General features: G+C 25.9%; 1 protein-coding gene across 1 annotated transcript in view; it reads left to right on the top strand.

Moving 5' to 3' along the window:
• Positions 1–22205, top strand: part of LOC111422984 (Chondroitin sulfate N-acetylgalactosaminyltransferase) — a 69385-nt gene that overhangs the window by 20050 nt on the left and 27130 nt on the right. Inside the window, exons 2-3 of the mRNA XM_071199290.1 lie at positions 5695–5773; positions 20645–20704. Coding sequence (XP_071055391.1) covers positions 20673–20704 — 32 coding nt within the window. The 5' untranslated portion in view covers positions 5695–5773; positions 20645–20672. The remainder of the gene's footprint in view (positions 1–5694; positions 5774–20644; positions 20705–22205) is intronic.

The raw sequence follows: 22205 nt of genomic DNA on the forward strand, positions 1-22205 counted from the left end.
GAAATAATTATTAAAACAAAACGTTCGTCATTAAAGTTTTTCAAGTACACGATATTCGATTCGATTCGACTCGTTTCATTTCTATTATTTGCCAAACCGAAACTGACGTTTGCATTTTCCGGGGGGTTGGCGTTTGTCGGTGGTTGGTGGTCGTAGCCAATGTTGCATGAAATTAAGTTTGTTTTACGCCGCGAATTCGTAGCCTTAAACCGATCGGCGAAATTAAATTTGTGCCCCAAGGGTGAAGTCGGCGGTGGCGCAGCGTGGACTTTGAAGAGGCTAACGGCAACTTTGCGGAGTTTAATGCAAATTTTAGCGTGCCACCCCCGGGGCTATTCGCTAAACCGCACGTGTACAACCCGTTTGATTTTGTTTAGTTTAAAGGACTCGACCTGTTTAAGCATGTTTGCGAATAATTGACCTGCCAAGTCCAGTAAGGGATGATTTTAGTTAAAACCAAAAGATGTCTGAATTAAAACGAGATTAAGTTCAATTTAAGGACACCTTTAAAATAGTTTACAAATAGTTACAAAGATAAAGTTGAGTTTTACTCACTCTATATAAACCAATTCCTTTTAAAGTTAAGCACGAAAATACGCTTCAATTACTTCGGACGGTCCATCATCTTAATTATGCTTTTATATCAAAAGGTCAGTGGTATTTCGAACTTGAAGAACGGTCAACGTCCAATTAAAGCTTCCGTTGGAAATTTTTCGCCCCAAATTGAATTTATCTGATGGTTTAATTAAAGTGAGTAGTAATCCGGGATGAGCACTTCAAAAATGCAATTAAATTACTACCACTTTTTCTAGGAGCTTTAAAAAAAAAGTTGAAATTTAAATCACTAATTTTTCCCATTGAAATATTTCATGTAATCTCATCGTAAAAACGCAACGGGAAAGGCGAGTTTCTTTAAGGTAGAATTAAAATTGGAAACCTTTGACAGGGTACAAAAGATTCCTTCTTTTATTGAAAAGTTGCGGGGATAAAAATCGAAATTAAACCGTCGGCGTGGTGATGGCGATTTGTATAATTGAAAAACCCCCGCAAGAACCGATTTGAAAATCAATTTTTCCGTCGACCGTGTATTTATATGATTTATAAATGTATACAAAATCATTCATTAATGACACCTATTAATAAACGATTTTCTATTAATAAACGATTTTAAGAAAGTCCGACCGAACTAAATAGTAGTCAATTTAATAAATATTCTCCAATGAAATTTGTAATACCGACCCAACCGACCACTACATCTATTCGGTAAGACTACAAAAATAAATTATGACACATTAAAAGTGAGGTTATTTTGCCAGTGACAGAATTGGGAGATTTTTCAACGATGGATTTTCTCTATTTTGTTGAAAAGACGGTCAACGGAAAAATATTGTAACTAACTCGTATATTAAAATGCGATTAATTATCTCAATAATTAACGCGTTCGCTTCGCTTCGCTCGCTCACGCGTTAAAATATCTCGATAATTAATCGCTTTCATTAATAGACTTGTTGGTTAAATAACTATTAAAAGCGTCGGTGTACCAGTACACAGCGACACCTAGTGGATGTTTAAAAAAAATTTTATTACCAAAAATTGTTCTCCGTCCAATTTTAAATAAGTATTATTTGAAACATTTTTTGATACAAACAATAATTAAGAACATAACCTTAAAAAAACTGGTTTTTGATACGAGTACACAGCGAAACCTAGCGGATATTTTGAAAAACGTTATTAACAAAAATTGTTCTACGTCCAATTCTGAATAAGTATTATTTGAAATATTTTTTGATACAAATAATAATTAAGAATATAACCTAAAAAAACTGGTTTTTGATACCAGTATACAGCGAAACCTACTGGATATTTTGAAAAGTGTTATTAACAAAAATTGTTCTGCGTCCAATTCTGAATAAGTATTATTTGAAACATTTTTTGATACAAATAATAATTAAGAACATAACTTAAAAAAACTGGTTTTTGATACCAGTATACAGCGAAACCTACTGGATATTTTGAAAAGTGTTATTAACAAAAATTGTTCTGCGTCCAATTCTGAATAAGTATTATTTGAAACATTTTCCGATACAAACAATAATTGAAAACATAACCTAAATAATTGGTTTTTCATACCAGTACACAGCGACACCTGGTGGATGTTTAAAAAAATGTTATTACCAAAAATTGTTCTCCGTCCAATTTTAAATAAGTATTATTTGAAAGATTCTTTGATACAAACAATAATTAAGAACATAACCTACAAAAACTGGTTTTTGATACGAATACACAGCGAAACCTACCGGATATTTTGAAAAACGTTATTAACAAAAATTGTTCTACGTCCAATTCTGAATAAGTATTATTTGAAACATTTTTTGATACAAATAATAATTAAGAACATAACCTAAAAAATCTGGTTTTTGATACCAGTATACAGCGAAACCTACTGGATATTTTGAAAAGTGTTATTAACAAAAATTGTTCTGCGTCCAATTCTGAATAAGTATTATTTGAAACATTTTCCTATACAAACAATAATTAAAAACATAACCTAAAAAATTGGTTTTTCATACCAGTACACAGCGACACCTGGTGGATGTTTAAAAAAATGTTATTAACAAAAATTGTTCTTCGTTCAATTTTAAATAAGTATTATTTGAAACATTCTTTGATACAAACAATAATTAAGAACATAACCTAAAAAAACTGGTTTTTGATACCAGTATACAGCGAAACCTACTGGATATTTTGAAAAGTGTTATTAACAAAAATTGTTCTGCGTCCAATTCTGAATAAGTACTATTTGAAACATTTTCCGATACAAACAATAATTAAAAACATAACCTAAAAAATTGGTTTTTCATACCAGTACACAGCGACACCTGGTGGATGTTTAAAAAAATGTTATTAACAAAAATTGTTCTCCGTTAAATTTTTAATAAGTATTATTTGAAACATTTTTTGATACAAACAATAATTAAGAACATAACCTTAAAAAAACTGGTTTTTCATACCAGTACACAGCGACACCTGGTGGATGTTTAAAAAAATGTTATTAACAAAAATTGTTCTCCGTCCAATTTTGAATAAGTATTATTTGAAACATTTTCCTATACAAACAATAATTAAAAACATAACCTAAAAAATTGGTTTTTCATACCAGTACACAGCGACACCTGGTGGATGTTTAAAAAAATGTTATTAACAAAAATTGTTCTTCGTTCAATTTTAAATAAGTATTATTTGAAACATTCTTTGATACAAACAATAATTAAGAACATAACCTACAAAAACTGGTTTTTGATACGAGTATACAGCGAAACCTACTGGATATTTTGAAAAGTGTTATTAACAAAAATTGTTCTGCGTCCAATTCTGAATAAGTATTATTTGAAACATTTTCCGATACAAACAATAATTAAAAACGTAACCTAAAAAATTGGTTTTTCATACCAGTACACAGCGACACCTGGTGGATGTTTAAAAAAATGTTATTAACAAAAATTGTTCTCCGTCCAATTTTGAATAAGTATTATTTGAAACATTTTTTGATACAAACAATAATTAAGAACATAACCTTAAAAAACTGGTTTTTGATACCAGTACACAGCGAAATCTAGCGGATATTTTGAAAAATGTTATTAACAAAAATTGTTCTACGTCCAATTCTGAATAAGTATTATTTGAAGCATTTTTTAAAAGCGTCGTTAACTTTAAATTGAAACCATAATATTTTTTTAATATAAATAATTTAAACAATAAAATCTGTGTTATAGAGATATAACAGAGTTTTTTTTTGAATTGGTTCTTTATTTATTTTTATTTTTATTAGACTTTTATTACAAATTCGCCTCTTGCTCTTTTCCTTCACTACCACATTACTGGAGTATAAACAACTAAAGTATAATGTAATATAAACTTGAAAACATTTACGACCGTCACTTTGTAATTAAATAGACGTTTGAACTTGTTTTTGAAGAGGTTGCAACACTATTTTAATTAGTCGTTAAAACAGTTATTATTAAAATAGTTTCCAGAAGTTATTGTTTTATTTATAAAATGTCCTTGTAGGATATATCTTAAAAATTAATGAAATTTATTTACAACTCTCATCAACCTGGTAATTTCATTTTAATAAAAGTTTGTTTTTTATCTTGATATCTTACACATTTCTTGAGATTTTTGGTATTGAGGCAAAGATGAATTCAAAAAATCGTGGTATCAACATTTAGTGGAATTAAAAAATAAACTTTAGTAAGTTTAATTTAGATAAAATTTCCTTTAAAATGCTTTTTATTTCATCGCAATATCTCATTTTGTTCTTAAGATACAAATCTTTAAATTTTGACAAATTTATCTTATAAAACGTTGTTTTAATTATTTTCTGCGGCATAAAAGTAGCTTTACAAGATAATAATGTTAGATAATGTGTTTTTAATCATTTTTATGCAACGAATCATTAAACACAAAGCTGATATGGGTTGCAACCAGAAAATGTGGACAGAGCAAGAACTGCCGATGATCCAAATTAGAAGAAAGTACTCAACCAAACAGTTACTCAATCCAATTATTATTGGGTTGGGTAACTTTTTTTAGATAACAAAGGAAATCAGTTCAATCTTGACGGTAAACACATCTTAATCCCAAAGCAACTCACTTGCAAGGTAACAAAACTCGAAAATAAGCTATGGAACTTAACCAGAAAGTAATTCAACACCAAGTTCATTTATTAAACCTTAGAGCAACTCAACTATAATGTAACAAACCTTCAAAACATATCTAATAAATTGTCTTTTGGTTTAGTTATATTACTATTTATCACTATTTAGCGATGAAATTCCGATATTTATTGAACAATAATAATAACTAACGGTATTTTGCGAGTTTTTATTGCAATTTTGTAAATAAAACCTTTTTCGATGGAGATTAAAAAACATTTTTTATTGTAAATATAACGATTTTTATTGTTTTAGCTTTGTCATTTCCCTCGTATCCAATAAAAGCTAAAAAAAATAAAGAAATCCAAGATTGAAACCAACTTTTCTTTTATAAAACATCCCTGAACCAATAAGACCGTGATCGAATCCGCTATTATTACGACGGTTGGTGTTTAGATTAGAACTTCTTCTGGTTCTCTTTTCCCCGAGATCTCGAATAATCGGTTAGTAAATTGATATGTCCCTCAGGAACGTCCAGGTTATCGCTTTTCTCCAATCGTTATTTTCATGATCCTTTTTTTATTTATACAGCGTTTTCTATAAAAGATGTTCAATTTCCACAAAACCCCTTTAAATCTTTTAAAACGTTAAATTCATTTTTTTTTTGTGATTTGTTACGATCTGATTTGTCTATGTGAAATCGATTCCCATGCAAAGCAATAAATAAATTTGTCGAAGGGAAAACATGGTGCGACATTCGGTTGAAAACCGGAAAAAGTAAACACGTGAGCATAAAAAAAAACTAGAAAATAAAAATACACGTTAAAAATTGGCTCGTGTTTGGTAGAGGCTAAGTTTTAACGAGGCCAAAAAAAAAATACAACTCCAAACAGACGGAAACAAACAAAACCCCGAAATCGATTAAATTTGTATCGACCCCTCGAAAAATGTTCAGATTTTCGGAACAAACTCATCTAGCAATTAACATTTTCAATTTATTATATCGATAGATTTGTTATAAATTTGTTATTTATTTCAGATTTTTCAATATGAACGACGCCGAGTTTAAAACTGGGTCGTAAAAAAAATTTAACCACAGTGGCTACCAAAGCATTCCGGTAAGTAATAAGAAAATTGTATTATATATTTTATTTGGTTTTAAGCTTTCAAGCTTAAAGTAAAATCTGAAACACGACGCCCTACATCGTCTATCGTAAACCCTTTGAGGTCAGGGTTTTTGCGTTAGGGAACCCAGGATAAAGGATAAAAGCACGCTAGACTTTCGTGCTATTACATAAATTACACCACGTATACACATACAATGCTAAAGATCTCTATAATTTAAAAAAAACTAAAAATCATTTTATAAAACAATATTTTGAAATTCAGTAAAACCGTTATATCGGTAATATTAATACCGGAAAGGATGTTTTGTGTGTTGAATTGAAGCTTAAAGATCCTGATTTATGATAAGATATAAAAACTATAAGATAATATTATTGAAATTTCACAAAAAACATTATTAATTGAAGAAATAGTCAAATTTATAAATCAAATATAATTTACAAAAAAATCATATCGATTGTGTTTTTAATAATTTTAATATGATATGTATGTTAAATTGAAGCTTAAAGATCCTAGATTATGATAAGATATAAAAACTATAAGATAATATTATTGAAATTTCACAAAAAACATTATTAATTGAAGAAATAGTCAAATTTATAAATCAAAAATAATTTACAAAAAAATCATATCGATTGTGTTTTTAATAATTTTAATATGATATGTATGTTAAATTGAAGCTTAAAGATCCTAGTTTATGATATGATATAAAAATTATAAGATAATATTATTGAAATTCGCAGGAAAACATTATTAAAGAAGAAATTGTTAACTTTATAAATCAAAAAGAACGAAATTTTCAAAAAATCATATCGAATGCATTTTTAAGAATCAAGATATGATATTTATGATAAATTGATGCTTAAAGATCCTAGTTTATGATATGATATAAAAATTATAAGATAATATTATTGAAGCTTCCAGGAAAACATTATTAAAGAAGAAATTGTTAACTTTATAAATCAAAAATAACGAAATTTTCAAAAGATCATATCGACTGCATTTTTAAGAATTTTAATATGATATGTATGTTAAATTGAAGCTTAAAGATCCTAGTTTATGATATGATATAAAAATTATGAGATAATATTATTGAAATTTCCAGGAAAACATTATTAAAGAAGAAATTGTGAAATTTATAAATCAAAAATAATATGAAAGTTTCAAAAAATCATGTCAACTGTATTTTTAAGAATTTTAATATGATATGTATGTTAAATTGTAGCTTGAAGACTTTAGTTTTTGATATGACATAAAAACAATAAGATAATATTATTGAAATTTCCAGGAAAACATTATTAAAGAAGAAATTGTTAACTTTATAAATCAAAAATAATATGAAATTTTCAAAAAATCATATCAACCGCATTTTTAAGAATTTTAATATGATATGTATGTTAAATTGAAGATTAAAGATCCTAGTTTATGATATGATATAAAAATTGTGAGATAATATTATTGAAATCCCAGGAAAAAAATTATTAAAGAACAAATTGTAACATTTATAAATCAAAAATAACGAAATTTTCAAAAAATCATATCAACTGCATTTTTAAGAATTTTAATATGATATGTATGTTAAATTGAAGCTTAAAGATCCTAGTTTATGATATGATATAAAAATTATGAGATAATATTATTGAAATTTCCAGGAAAACATTATTAAAGAAGAAATTGTGAAATTTATAAATCAAAAATAATATGAAAGTTTCAAAAAATAATATCAACTGCATTTTTAAGAATTTTAATATGATATGTATGTTAAACTGAAGCTTAAAGATCCTAGTTTATGATATGATATAAAAATTATGAGATAATATTATTGAAATTTCCAGGAAAACATTATTAAAGAAGAAGTTGTTAAATTTTAAATCAAAAATAATTTTCAAAAAAATCATATCAATTGTGTTTTTAATAATTTTAATATGATATGTATGTTAAATTGAACCTTAAAGATCCTAGTTTATGATATGATATAAAAATTATGAGATAATATTATTATTATTCCCAGGAAAAAATTATTAAAGAAGAAATTGTTAACTTTATTAATCAAAAATAATATGAAATTTTCAAAAAATCATATCAACTGCATTTTTAAGAATTTTAATATGATATGTATGTTAAATTGTAGCTTGAAGACTTTAGTTTATGATATGACATAAAAACTATAAGATAATATTATTGAAATTTCCAGGAAAACATTATTAAAGAAGAAATTGTTAACTTTATAAATCAAAAATAACGAAATTTTCAAAAAATCATATTGAATGCATTTTTAAGAATTTTGATATGATATGTATGTTAAATTGAAGCTTAAAGATCCTAGTTTATGATATGATATAAAAATTATGAGATAATATTATTGAAATTCCCAGGAAAAAATTATTAAAGAAGAAATTGTCAAAGTTATAAATCAAAAACAATATGAAATTTTCAAAAAATCATAACGACTGCATTTTTAAGAATTTTAATACGATATGTATGTTAAATTGAAGCTTAAAGATCCTAGTTTATGATATGATATAAAAATTATGAGATAATATTAGTGAAATTCTCAGGAAAAGATTATTTAAGAAGAAATTGTTAAATTTATAAATCAAACATAACGAAATTTTCCAAAAATCATATTGATTACATTTTTAAGAATCAAGATATGATATGTATGTTAAATTGAAGCTTAAAGATCCTAGTTTTTGATATGATATAAAAATTATAAGATAATATTATTGAAATTTCCAGGAAAACATTATTAAAGAAGAAATTGTTAACTTTATAAATCAAAAATAACGAAATTTTCAAAAAATCATATCGACTGCATTTTTAAGAATTTTAATATGATATGTATGTTAAATTGAAGCTTAAAGATCCTAGTTTATGATATGATATAAAAATTATGAGATAATACTATTGAAATTCCCAGGAAAACATTATTAAAGAAGAAATTGTGACATTTATAAATCAAAAATAACGAAATTTCCATAAATCATATTGTATGCATTTTTAAGAATCAAGATATGATATGTATGTTAGATTGAAGCTTAGAGATCCTAGTTTATGATATGATATAACAATTATGAGATAATATTATTGAAATTCCCAGGAAAAAATTATTAAAGAAGAAATTGTTAACTTTATAAATCAAAAATAATATGAAATTTTCAATAAATCATATCAACTGCATTTTTAAGAATTTTAATATGATATGTATGTTAAATTGAAGCTTAAAGATCCTAGTTTATGATATGATATAAAAATTATGAGACAATATTATTGAAATTCCCAGGAAAAAATTATTAAAGAAGAAATTGTTAACTTTATAAATCAAAAATAATATGAAATTTTCAAAAAATCATATCAACTGCATTTTTAAGAATTTTAATATGATATGTATGTTAAATTGAAGCTTAAAGATCCTAGTTTATGATATGATATAAAAATTATGAGACAATATTATTGAAATTCCCAGGAAAAAATTATTAAAGAAGAAATTGTGACATTTATAAATCAAAAAGAACGAAATTTTCAAAAAATCATATCGGATACATTTTTAAGAATCAAGATATGATATGTATGTTAGATTAAAGCTTAAAGATCCTAGCTTATGATATGATATAAAAATTGTTAGATACTATTATTGAAATCGCAGGAAAAAAATTATTAAAGAAGAAATTGTGAAATTTATAAATCAAAAATAATATGAAAGTTTCAAAAAATCATATCAACTGCATTTTTAAGAATTTTAATATGATATGTATGTTAAATTGAAGCTTAAAGATCCTAGTTTATGATATGATATAAAAATTATGAGATGATATTATTGAAATTTCCAGGAAAACATTATTAAAGAAGAAATTGTTAACTATATAAATTAAAAATAATATGAAATTTTCAAAAAATGATATCAACTGCATTTTTAAGAATTTTAATATGATATGTATGTTAAATTGAAGCTTAAAGATCCTAGTTTATGATATGATATAAAAATTATGAGATAATATTATTGAAATTTCCAGGAAAAAATTATTAAAGAAGAAATTGTTAACTTTATAAATCAAAAATAATATGAAATTTTCAAAAAATCATATCAACTGCATTTTTAAGAATTTTAATATGATATGTATGTTAAATTGAAGCTTAAAGATCCTAGTTTATGATGTGATATAAAAATTATGAGATAATATTATTGAAATTTCCAGGAAAACATTATTAAAGAAGAAATTGTAACATTTATAAATCAAAAATGACGAAATTTTCAAAAAATCATATCAACTGCATTTTTAAGAATATTAATATGATATGTATGTTAAATTGAGGCTTAAAGATCCTAGTTTATGATATGATATAAAAATTGTGAGATAGTATTATTGAAATTCCCAGGAAAAAATTATTAAAGAAGAAATTGTTAACTTTATTAATCAAAAATAATATGAAATTTTCAAAAAATCATATCAACTGCATTTTTAAAAATTTTAATATGATATGTATGTTAAATTGAAGCTTAAAGATCCTAGTTTATGATGTGATATAAAAATTATGAGATAATATTATTGAAATTCCCAGGAAAAAATTATTAAAGAAGAAATTGTAACATTTATAAATCAAAAATGACGAAATTTTCAAAAAATCATATCAACTGCATTTTTAAGAATTTTAATATGATATGTATGTTAAATTGAAGCTTAAAGATCCTAGTTGATGATGTGATATAAAAATTATGAGATAATATTATTGAAATTTCCAGGAAAACATTATTAAAGAAGAAATTGTGACATTTATAAATCAAAAAGATCGAAATTTTCAAAAAATCATATTGATTGCATTTTTAAGAATCAAGATATGATATGTATGTTAGATTGAAGCTTAAAGATCCTAGTTTATGATATGATATAAAAATTATAAGATAATATTATTGAAATTCCCAGGAAAAAATTATTAAAGAGGAAATTGTTAACTTTATAAATCAAAAATAATATGAAATTTTCAAAAAATCATATCAACTGCATTTTTAAGAATTTTAATATGATATGTCTGTTAAATTGAAGCTTAAAGATCCTAGTTTATGATGTGATATAAAAATTATAAGATAATATTATTGAAATTTCCAGGAAAACATTATTAAAGAAGAAATTGTTAACTTTATAAATCAAAAATAATATGAAATTTTCAAAAAATCATATCAACTGCATTTTTAAGAATTTTAATATGATATGTATGTTAAATTGAAGCTTAAAGATCCTAGTTTATGATATGATATAAAAATTGTGAGATAATATTATTGAAATTCCCAGGAAAAAATTATTAAAGAAGAAATTGTAACATTTATAAATTAAAAATAACGGAATTTTCAAAAAATCATATTGAATACATTTTTAAGAATCAAGATATGATATGTATGTTAAATTGAAGCTTAAAGATCCTAGTTTATGATATGATATAACAATTATGAGATAATATTATTGAAATTCCCAGGAAGAAATTATTAAAGAAGAAATTGTTAACTTTATAAATTAAAAATAATATGAAATTTTCAAAAAATCATATCAACTGCATTTTTAAGAATCAAGATATGATATATATGTCAAATTGAAGCTTAAAGATGCTAGTTTATGATATGATATAAGAATTGTTAGATAATATTATTGAAATTCCCAGAAAAACATTATTAACGAAGAAATTGTTAAATTTATAAAATTTCAAAAAATTATATCGACTGTATTTTTAAGAATTTTGATATGATATGTAGGTTAAATAAAGCTTAAAGATTCTAGTTTATGATATGTTTTTATCACGCTTATATCTTTAGTATTATTTCCATTGTATACGTTATACCTATATTTTGAAGGAGTGGAGCTGTCGAAAAACTTTCAAGTTTGAACGGTTTGTTCGAAGGGAAAACAATTTGCGAAACGGAAACACACGAGACGCATTGGAAATTATGCCGGAGCGTTTTATGATAAATTGGGGAAAATCGTGAAATACGGCCCTTCAAGATTTACGGTCGAACTTGGGTCCCGGCTAAAATATATCTTGTCGCCGCGCGGCCGAGAATAAAAATTTCCATGTTGGGAAATAATCCTTCAAACTGACAGCGCCTTTCCGTACTTCTCGGGTACTCTATTAAGCCGCCCTGCGCGTGGTTTACCACGATCCTTAGGACTCCGAAGAATTTCCTACATTTAGTGTATTTACAATTTCGTGTATACAAATTTTTAGGTGCATTACGGTGTCAAAGGGTAAAACCGATTTTTATGGACCTAGTTAGTTCGTCCCTTGGACTAAACGATCGTAAATAACCCCTTTTAGATTTACGATCTGGTACGGTTAGATTACCGAACCTCTCTTAACTCCACGGAATATTTTGATTTATTTCAAATCAATAAAATAATTTAGACATTAAAATTCCTAAATCAACGTAACAACGAGAAAGTTGTGCCAAAAACACAAGTTTCATAAAAATACTCTTAATTATTTGTTAATTTCAAAAATAAATTAATAGATCAAAACTAACCATTACGTCGCGCGTCGTCTAAAACTATTTAAATTAATCAAAGTAGAATTTGCAGTGGCGGAAATGATTACGGGTGACAAGTTCGTAACCAACTTTGGAATGGGAACAGTTTGGCCAACGTGGGGGTGGCTCGTTTTCTCCCTAGCGCCGCCCGTCGTTGTCGTTCGGTTGGCGTCAGTGGTGGTGGTGGCGGTGGCATCCCTATATTATTTACGACCTCATTTACACGAGACTGTCTAATTCGCGAGGATGAATTTTTGACAACCAGACCCGATCCGACTCGATTTGGTTTTACGAAATGTCGTAAAAATGCAAAAAAGTTCGCGGGGTTCGGGGGATCCCGTGCGCACGGTTTCGGACACGTGTTGAATCGGTTTTGCATCAAAGAAACATCGCGTGTACGTCGACCCCGCGACGACGCCCCCTTTTATTACCGCAGCCTCATGAATTATGAATCGAAAATGCTAATGATTTTGATCTAAAATTTAAAAGAAGCGGTATAAAAGCGAATAGTTATTACATATTTTCTTCCAAACTATTTCAAGAATTTCATACACTCATATTTATTAAAATTAGTAAATTCTTTCAATCTTTTTTTGACATTTAATTACATCCTTACAAGATGATATATGTTGAGCATAATGGAATTATTTTGAGATTTGTCTCAAAAAATAAGAACCAAAAATTTTTGTAATGATTGTTCTTCAACCATTTACAACTAAATGCGAATTGAAAATCCCGTCGAGAAAACCTGGGTATTCTTTAGGGATTTTTCACTGAAGGCATAAGTCGTCGGTTTTTCGGTTTGGCGGTCGAATTGGACAATCCATTCCAATCCGCATAGAAATAGTAGATTTTACGTCGCCGCTACGATTGAATCCGAAAAACAATTTACATAATGATAAAGCCGACGGAAAACTCGGTTACGTGACTTCAACCTCGCCTTCGTCCACGACCACCACGGTTTCCTTTATGTCGATCGTTTCACATCTCTAGGTCGAAATCAACTCGAACTGACCGGATATTAAGAAAGTTAGCTCCGACCAAACTCTCCCTGTACGCTGCGCGTAATGAGAAAGCTTAAACCTTCTATCGTCTCAAAATAAACACTTTGGGTCCACGCCTTAACTGTTAAGTAGGATAAGCGATTAACTGAACTACCGACCAAAGCCTATTGTTTAAAATCTAAAGTTTATAATAGCATTGTTAAATGAATATTAGGGTTCGCTTATAGTTATAAGCGAGGATGGAGAATTCAACGAAAATAAGCTCTCTTAGCTTGTGATCTATTTTGTAATTGTTAGGTTGTTAGCGACTTGGGCTAGGCTTAGTGTGGAGAATATATGATTTCAAGTGATTAAGCCGAGATACTACATTTAATATCTTAGCAACCAAAAGGTCGACAACAAGATGCTCTGTAATTAATGGCATCACCTGGATAAGACTAGGTCGTTTTGCCATAAAAATTAAACAAAACATATTTTGATAACTAAATATTTTTAAATCTTCAAAGCTTTGAGTGGAAATTTTTTTTTAGAGTGATTAAACTGAGGTCGCTTGCGGCCGAGGCACTACAATTATCCATAACTAACCTAATAAAGTTTAACATCTTTTATCTACAAATTTTGATAATTCAACCAATCATGTTTTATATATTATTTTAAAAAGGAATGTTTTAGCTTTAATCTGATGTTAAATTCAAACCTTAATATTTATAAATACTCCTTCCACATTTTTTTAAGTTTTAGCCTGCATTTTGACATTTTGAGGTTCAGACGAAAACGTTATTAAATTTCAACTTCATTTATCTAAGAATTTTTATAATTCAACTAACAATGTTTTATATATCATTTTAAAGAGGAATGTTTTAGCTTTAATTTGATATCAAAATTACTTCTTAATTATCATAAACAACAATCCCACGTTTTTTTAAGTTTGAAACTGCATTTTGATATTTCATGATTAAGATAAAAAGTAATTAAAATTCAACTTCTTTTATCTAAGAATTTTCATAATCCAACTAATAATGTTTTATATATCATTTTAAAGAAGGGTGTTTTAGCTTTAATTTGATATCAAAGTTACTTCTTAATTATCATAAACAACAATCCCATGCTTTTTTAAGTTTCAAGCTGCATTTTAATATTTCATGATTAAGATAAAAAGTAATAAAATTTCAACTTCTTTTATCTAAGAATTTTTATAATACAACTAAACATGTTTTATATATCATTTTAAAGAGGAATGTTTTAGCTTTAATTTGATATCAAAATCACTTCTTAATTATCATAAACCACAATCCCACGTTTTTTTAAGTTTCAAGCTGCATTTTGATATTTCATCATTAAGATAAAAAGTAATAAAATTTCAACTTCTTTTATCTAAGAATTTTTAAAATTCAACTAACAATGTTTTATATACCATTTTAAAGAGGAATGTTTTAGCTTTAATTTGATATCAAAGTTACTTCTTAATTGTCATAAATAACCATCCCACGTTTTTTTAAGTTTCAACCTGCATTTTGATATTTCATCATTAAGATAAAAAGTAATAAAATTTCAACTTCTTTTATCTAAGAATTTTTATAATACAACTAAACATGTTTTATATATCATTTTAAAGAGGAATGTTTTAGCTTTAATTTGACATCAAAATTACTTCTTAATTGTCATAAATAACCATCCCACGTTTTTTTAAGTTTCAAGCTGCATTTTGATATTTCATGATTAAGATAAAAAGTAATAAAATTTCAACTTCTTTTATCTAAGAATTTTCATAATCCAACTAAACATGTTTTATATATCATTTTAAAGAGGAATGTTTTAGCTTTAATTTGATATCAAAGTTACTTCTTAATTGTCATAAATAACCATCCCACGTTTTTTTAAAGTTGCAAGCTGCATTTTGATATTTCATCATTAAGATAAAAATTAATAAAATTTCAACTTCTTTTATCTAAGAATTTTCATAATCCAACTAACAATGTTTTATATATCATTTTAAAGAGGAATGCTTTAGCTTTAATTTGATATCAAAATTACTTCTTAATTATCATAAACAACAATCCCACGTTTTTTTAAGTTTCAAGCTGCATTTTGATATTTCATGATTAAGATAAAAAGTAATAAAATTTCAACTTCTTTTATCTAAGAATTTTCATAATCCAACTAATAATGTTTTATATATCATTTTAAAGAGGGATGTTTTAGCTTTAATTTGATATTAAAGTTACTTCCTAATTGTCATAAACAACAATCCCACGTTTATTTAAGTTTGAAGCTGCATTTTGATATTTCATGATTAAGATAAAAAGTAATAAAATTTCAACTTCTTTTATCTAAGAATTTTCATAATCCAACTAAACATGTTTTATATATCATTTTAAAGAGAAATGTTTTAGCTTTAATTTGATATCAAAATTACTTCTTAATTGTCATAAATAACCATCCCACGTTTTTTTAAAGTTGCAAGCTGCATTTTGATATTTCATGATTAAGATAAAAAGTAATAAAATTTCAACTTCTTTTATCTAAGAATTTTTATAATACAACTAAACATGTTTTATATACCATTTTAAAGAGGAATGTTTTAGCTTTAATTTGATATCAAAGTTACTTCTTAATTGTCATAAATAACCATCCCACGTTTTTTTAAAGTTGCAAGCTGCATTTTGATATTTCATCATTAAGATAAAAATTAATAAAATTTCAACTTCTTTTATCTAAGAATTTTCATAATCCAACTAACAATGTTTTATATATCATTTTAAAGAGGAATGCTTTAGCTTTAATTTGATATCAAAATTACTTCTTAATTATCATAAACAACAATCCCACGTTTTTTTAAGTTTCAAGCTGCATTTTGATATTTCATGATTAAGATAAAAAGTAATAAAATTTCAACTTCTTTTATCTAAGAATTTTCATAATCCAACTAATAATGTTTTATATATCATTTTAAAGAGGGATGTTTTAGCTTTAATTTGATATTAAAGTTACTTCCTAATTGTCATAAACAACAATCCCACGTTTATTTAAGTTTGAAGCTGCATTTTGATATTTCATGATTAAGATAAAAAGTAATAAAATTTCAACTTCTTTTATCTAAGAATTTTCATAATCCAACTAAACATGTTTTATATATCATTTTAAAGAGAAATGTTTTAGCTTTAATTTGATATCAAAATTACTTCTTAATTGTCATAAATAACCATCCCACGTTTTTTTAAAGTTGCAAGCTGCATTTTGATATTTCATGATTAAGATAAAAAGTAATAAAATTTCAACTTCTTTTATCTAAGAATTTTTATAATACAACTAAACATGTTTTATATACCATTTTAAAGAGGAATGTTTTAGCTTTAATTTGATATCAAAGTTACTTCTTAATTGTCATAAATAACCATCCCACGTTTTTTTAAAGTTGCAAGCTGCATTTTGATATTTCATCATTAAGATAAAAATTAATAAAATTTCAACTTCTTTTATCTAAGAATTTTCATAATCCAACTAACAATGTTTTATATATCATTTTAAAGAGGAATGCTTTAGCTTTAATTTGATATCAAAATTACTTCTTAATTATCATAAACAACAATCCCACGTTTTTTTAAGTTTCAAGCTGCATTTTGATATTTCATGATTAAGATAAAAAGTAATAAAATTTCAACTTCTTTTATCTAAGAATTTTCATAATCCAACTAATAATGTTTTATATATCATTTTAAAGAGGGATGTTTTAGCTTTAATTTGATATTAAAGTTACTTCCTAATTGTCATAAACAACAATCCCACGTTTATTTAAGTTTGAAGCTGCATTTTGATATTTCATGATTAAGATAAAAAGTAATAAAATTTCAACTTCTTTTATCTAAGAATTTTCATAATCCAACTAAACATGTTTTATATATCATTTTAAAGAGAAATGTTTTAGCTTTAATTTGATATCAAAATTACTTCTTAATTGTCATAAATAACCATCCCACGTTTTTTTAAAGTTGCAAGCTGCATTTTGATATTTCATGATTAAGATAAAAAGTAATAAAATTTCAACTTCTTTTATCTAAGAATTTTTATAATACAACTAAACATGTTTTATATACCATTTTAAAGAGGAATGTTTTAGCTTTAATTTGATATCAAAGTTATTTCTTAATTATCATAAACAACAATCCCACGTTTTTTTAAGTTTCAAGCTGCATTTTGATATTTCATCATTAAGATAAAAAGTAATAAAATTTCAACTTCTTTTATCTAAGAATTTTTATAATACAACTAATAATGTTTTATATATCATTTTAAAGAGGAATGTTTTAGCTTTAATTTGATATCAAAATTACTTCTTAATTATCATAAACAACAATCCCATGCTTTTTTAAGTTTCAAGCTGCATTTTGATATTTCATGATTAAGATAAAAAGTAATAAAATTTCAACTTCTTTTATCTAAGAATTTTTATAATACAACTAAACATGTTTTATATATCATTTTAAAGAGGAATGTTTTAGCTTTAATTTGATATCAAAATTACTTCTTAATTGTCATAAATAACCATCCTACGTTTTTTTTAAGTTTTAACCTGCATTTTGATATTTCATCATTAAGATAAAAAGTAATAAAATTTCAACTTCTTTTATCTAAGAATTTTTATTATACAACTAAACATGTTTTATATATCATTTTAAAGAGGAATGTTTTAGCTTTAATTTGATATCAAAGTTACTTCTTAATTATCATAAACAACAATCCCATGCTTTTTTAAGTTTCAAGCTGCATTTTAATATTTCATGATTAAGATAAAAAGTAATAAAATTTCAACTTCTTTTATCTAAGAATTTTTATAATACAACTAATAATATTTTATATATCATTTTAAAGAGGAATGTTTTAGCTTTAATTTGATATCAAAATTACTTCTTAATTATCATAAACAACAATCCCATGCTTTTTTAAGTTTCAAGCTGCATTTTGATATTTCATGATTAAGATGAAAAGTAATAAAATTTCAACTTCTTTTATCTAAGAATTTTTATAATCCAACTAACAATGTTTTATATATCATTTTAAAGAGGAATGCTTTAGCTTTAATTTGATATCAAAATTACTTCTTAATTATCATAAACAACAATCCCATGCTTTTTTAAGTTTCAAGCTGCATTTTGATATTTCATGATTAAGATAAAAAGTAATAAAACTTCAACTTCTTTTATCTAAGAATTTTCATAATCTAACTAATAATGTTTTTATATATCATTTTAAAGAGGAATGTTTTAGCTTTAATTTGATATCAAAGTTACTTCTTAGTTATCATAAACAACAATCCCACGTTTTTTTAAGTTTCAAGCTGCATTTTGATATTTCATCATTAAGATAAAAAGTAATAACATTTCAACTTCTTTTATCTAAGAATTTTTATAATACAACTAAACATGTTTTATATATCATTTTAAAGAGGAATGTTTTAGCTTTAATTTGATATCAAAATTACTTCTTAATTGTCATAAATAACCATCCTACGTTTTTTTTAAGTTTTAACCTGCATTTTGATATTTCATCATTAAGATAAAAAGTAATAAAATTTCAACTTCTTTTATCTAAGAATTTTTATAATACAACTAATAATGTTTTATATATCATTTTAAAGAGGAATGTTTTAGCTTTAATTTGATATCAAAGTTACTTCTTAATTATCATAAACAACAATCCCATGCTTTTTTAAGTTTCAAGCTGCATTTTAATATTTCATGATTAAGATAAAAAGTAATAAAATTTCAACTTCTTTTATCTAAGAATTTTTATAATACAACTAAACATGTTTTATATATCATTTTAAAGAGGAATGTTTTAGCTTTAATTTGATATCAAAATCACTTCTTAATTATCATAAACAACAATCCCACGTTTTTTTAAGTTTCAAGCTGCATTTTGATATTTCATCATTAAGATAAAAAGTAATAAAATTTCAACTTCTTTTATCTAAGAATTTTTATAATACAACTAAACATGTTTTATATATCATTTTAAAGAGGAATGTTTTAGCTTTAATTTGATATCAAAATTACTTCTTAATTATCATAAACAACAATCCCATGCCTTTTTAAGTTTCAAGCTGCATTTTAATATTTCATGATTAAGATAAAAAGTAATAAAATTTCTACTTCTTTTATCTAAGAATTTTTATAATCCAACTAATAATGTTTTATATATCATTTTAAAGAGGAATGTTTTAGCTTTAATTTGATATCAAAATTACTTCCTAACTGTCATAAATAATCATCCCACATTTTTTTTGCGTTTTGATAATTCTCGAGTCTTATTTTATCAGTCTCGTTGAAATTTTGTTGAACATAAAATTTGAACCGTTATTTCATGCATGTTATACAGAAAGTATACAAATATAGATTTTTGTATAATTTTGTGTATGAAGTATAAATGAAGACCTGCATGCGAATGCGACGTCGCGACACAGCGTCATGGTCTTGTGCAGGTCCATTTGACGGGGGATATCGATCGTTCTATTTCCTTTTATTAAATTCTTCGTCCCACTTTTACGACGATGCTCGTTCGTACGGTATTGAGGATCAGTTTATGATCCGGAATATTTACTACCACACCATTCTACTTGTGTACTTTTATATGAAAACTTGACGAAAAAATATAAAACACTTTATATAAAAAGCTATTTTATGATAATATAACCACAAGTTGAATAAAAAGAAACATTTGAAGTTGTCTGGCAGAAAATTTTCGGTAATTTACATGAGTGCTTCCGGCAATTTGGTGGAAGCGTCGGACCGTATAGGAGTTCGCTTGATTTTACACGATTTCAAACGAAATTGTACTAAGTCAATCATAATTTTCTACTTTTAATACAACGATTTATGATCATTTACGTGTTCTATTCGATTATAATACGAACAATCGGTTTTGAATCATAATCTAGATAATTAATACGAACAATTCGTAGTGTAGTTTCCAAACAAAGCTCTACGGTTGTATTTAGAGCGAGAGTTTCGAGTGGTTTATATACAAAACCGATTGGGATATTTCATAAATTAGAGGAAATTCGATCAATTTATCTTCGTAATTTGTCTTATTAATTTGTCTTATTAATTTATCTTATTAATTTATCTTATCGGTTTGTTTTGTTGTTAATAAACGAGATGGTTATTAATTGCTCAAGAATCTTCCGCTTAATTTAAACGAGCCCTTATTAAAACACAGCACCCTTAATTTATATCTTCCAGCTTGGATTTAAGCTACATAAACCTTGATTTATCTGCGTGTGTTATTCATACTTAGTATGAATACAAAGATGTGTTATTTATATGATTTTTTATTATTATTTTTTTTTGTAGGAGGAGTTTGGGATTGAAACAGGCTGATATGAACGAAAGGAATGTAGGGACACCGAGCAGGTAAGCATTTTTAACTTGGTGCAACAAAAAAGGTGATTTTTTTTCGACGAGAAAGAGGAAATTGAAAATTGTAATATCCCTGTTGCCCGGATTCGTACACATCCGACGTTCCGAGACGAAGTTCCCTGTATAGGGAGGGAAAGTTTTGGGCTTTATTTCCCTTGAGAACATGGGAAATATCTATCTCAAGCTGTACGCTTCTATGGTGACTTCTCAGTTGAAGCTTCATCTAAACTCAAATCTTATTAACTATTAATATGGGTATCGATACTGTTTTATTAAAATTTATTGCAATAAACAATAAAGGAAATTGAAAATTAATTTGGTTTATATTGAAATAGTAAATATTTTTTTATAATTAAATATCACCGCGTCGCGTCGCGTCGCGGTGATGGTTTCACATATGAACAGGTAATTCAATTATAAATTCACAAAGAGAGCTAATTTAGGGTGTATCACCGTTATTACTGATATTTCCCGGTTATTAAACCGGGTATTTAGTATTCATTTAGCTTAAATGATGTTATTTTGATAGTAATATGGGAGATTTGTTCATTTTTAACTCAATTTGATAAAAACTTTAATCTCTTTTTATAATCTTTTTATCTTCTATCTAAAGTAAATAAACGTCAATAGTTTTAGTTGGTGCCTAGAAATGAAATAGATCAGGTAAGAAAAGTTCTTAATTTAATTTAAAAGTAAAATAATTCGAAGAGCATAATTTAAACAATACCTCCGTGTTCTTGAGCAAGTTCAACAATGAAAGTTTCCCACTGAATCTGAATCTGGGAATGTTTCGAAACTGATAAAGGCAATATATATCGTATAAATTCTCCGAAACTTTCCTTATTCGTATGAATTTATTTAAAGGTAAAAGATCTTGAACCTTTTGGTGTCAAGGATGGATAGGGAACAAATTACAAGGATCGTCGCATCCTTGACACCTCGACGCGGTGCCCTATTTAATTGCAATTTTGCGGCTTCCTCGATGATCTTTAACACATTAAATGCTAACTAAATAAGCTTCAAATTGCTGTTTAGTTTATGATGATATCTCAATTAGTTATTGAGATATGAATTTCTAAAGATTAATGAATTTTAATCTAACATCTATGATTATAACTTTGCAGAGTTGCGTTCAAAAACTGGTAATTCTGATTTTTGAAGTTTTGAAAAAATGATCTTTAACACATTAAATGTTAACTAAATAAGCTTCAAATTGCTGTTTAGTTTATGATGATATCTCAATTAGTTATTGAGATATGAATTTCTAAAGATTAATGAATTTTAATCTAACATCTATGATTATAACTTTGCAGAGTTGCGTTCAAAAACTGGTAATTCTGATTTTTGAAGTTTTGAAAAAATGATCTTTAACACATTAAATGTTAACTAAATAAGCTTCAAATTGCTGTTTAGTTTATGATGATAACTCAATTAGTTATTGAGATATGAATTTCTAAAGATTAATGAATTTTAATCTAACATCTATGATTATAAC

This window comes from Onthophagus taurus, chromosome 10 (genome assembly GCF_036711975.1).
Source record: "Onthophagus taurus isolate NC chromosome 10, IU_Otau_3.0, whole genome shotgun sequence".
NCBI classification, from domain to species: domain Eukaryota; kingdom Metazoa; phylum Arthropoda; class Insecta; order Coleoptera; family Scarabaeidae; genus Onthophagus; species Onthophagus taurus.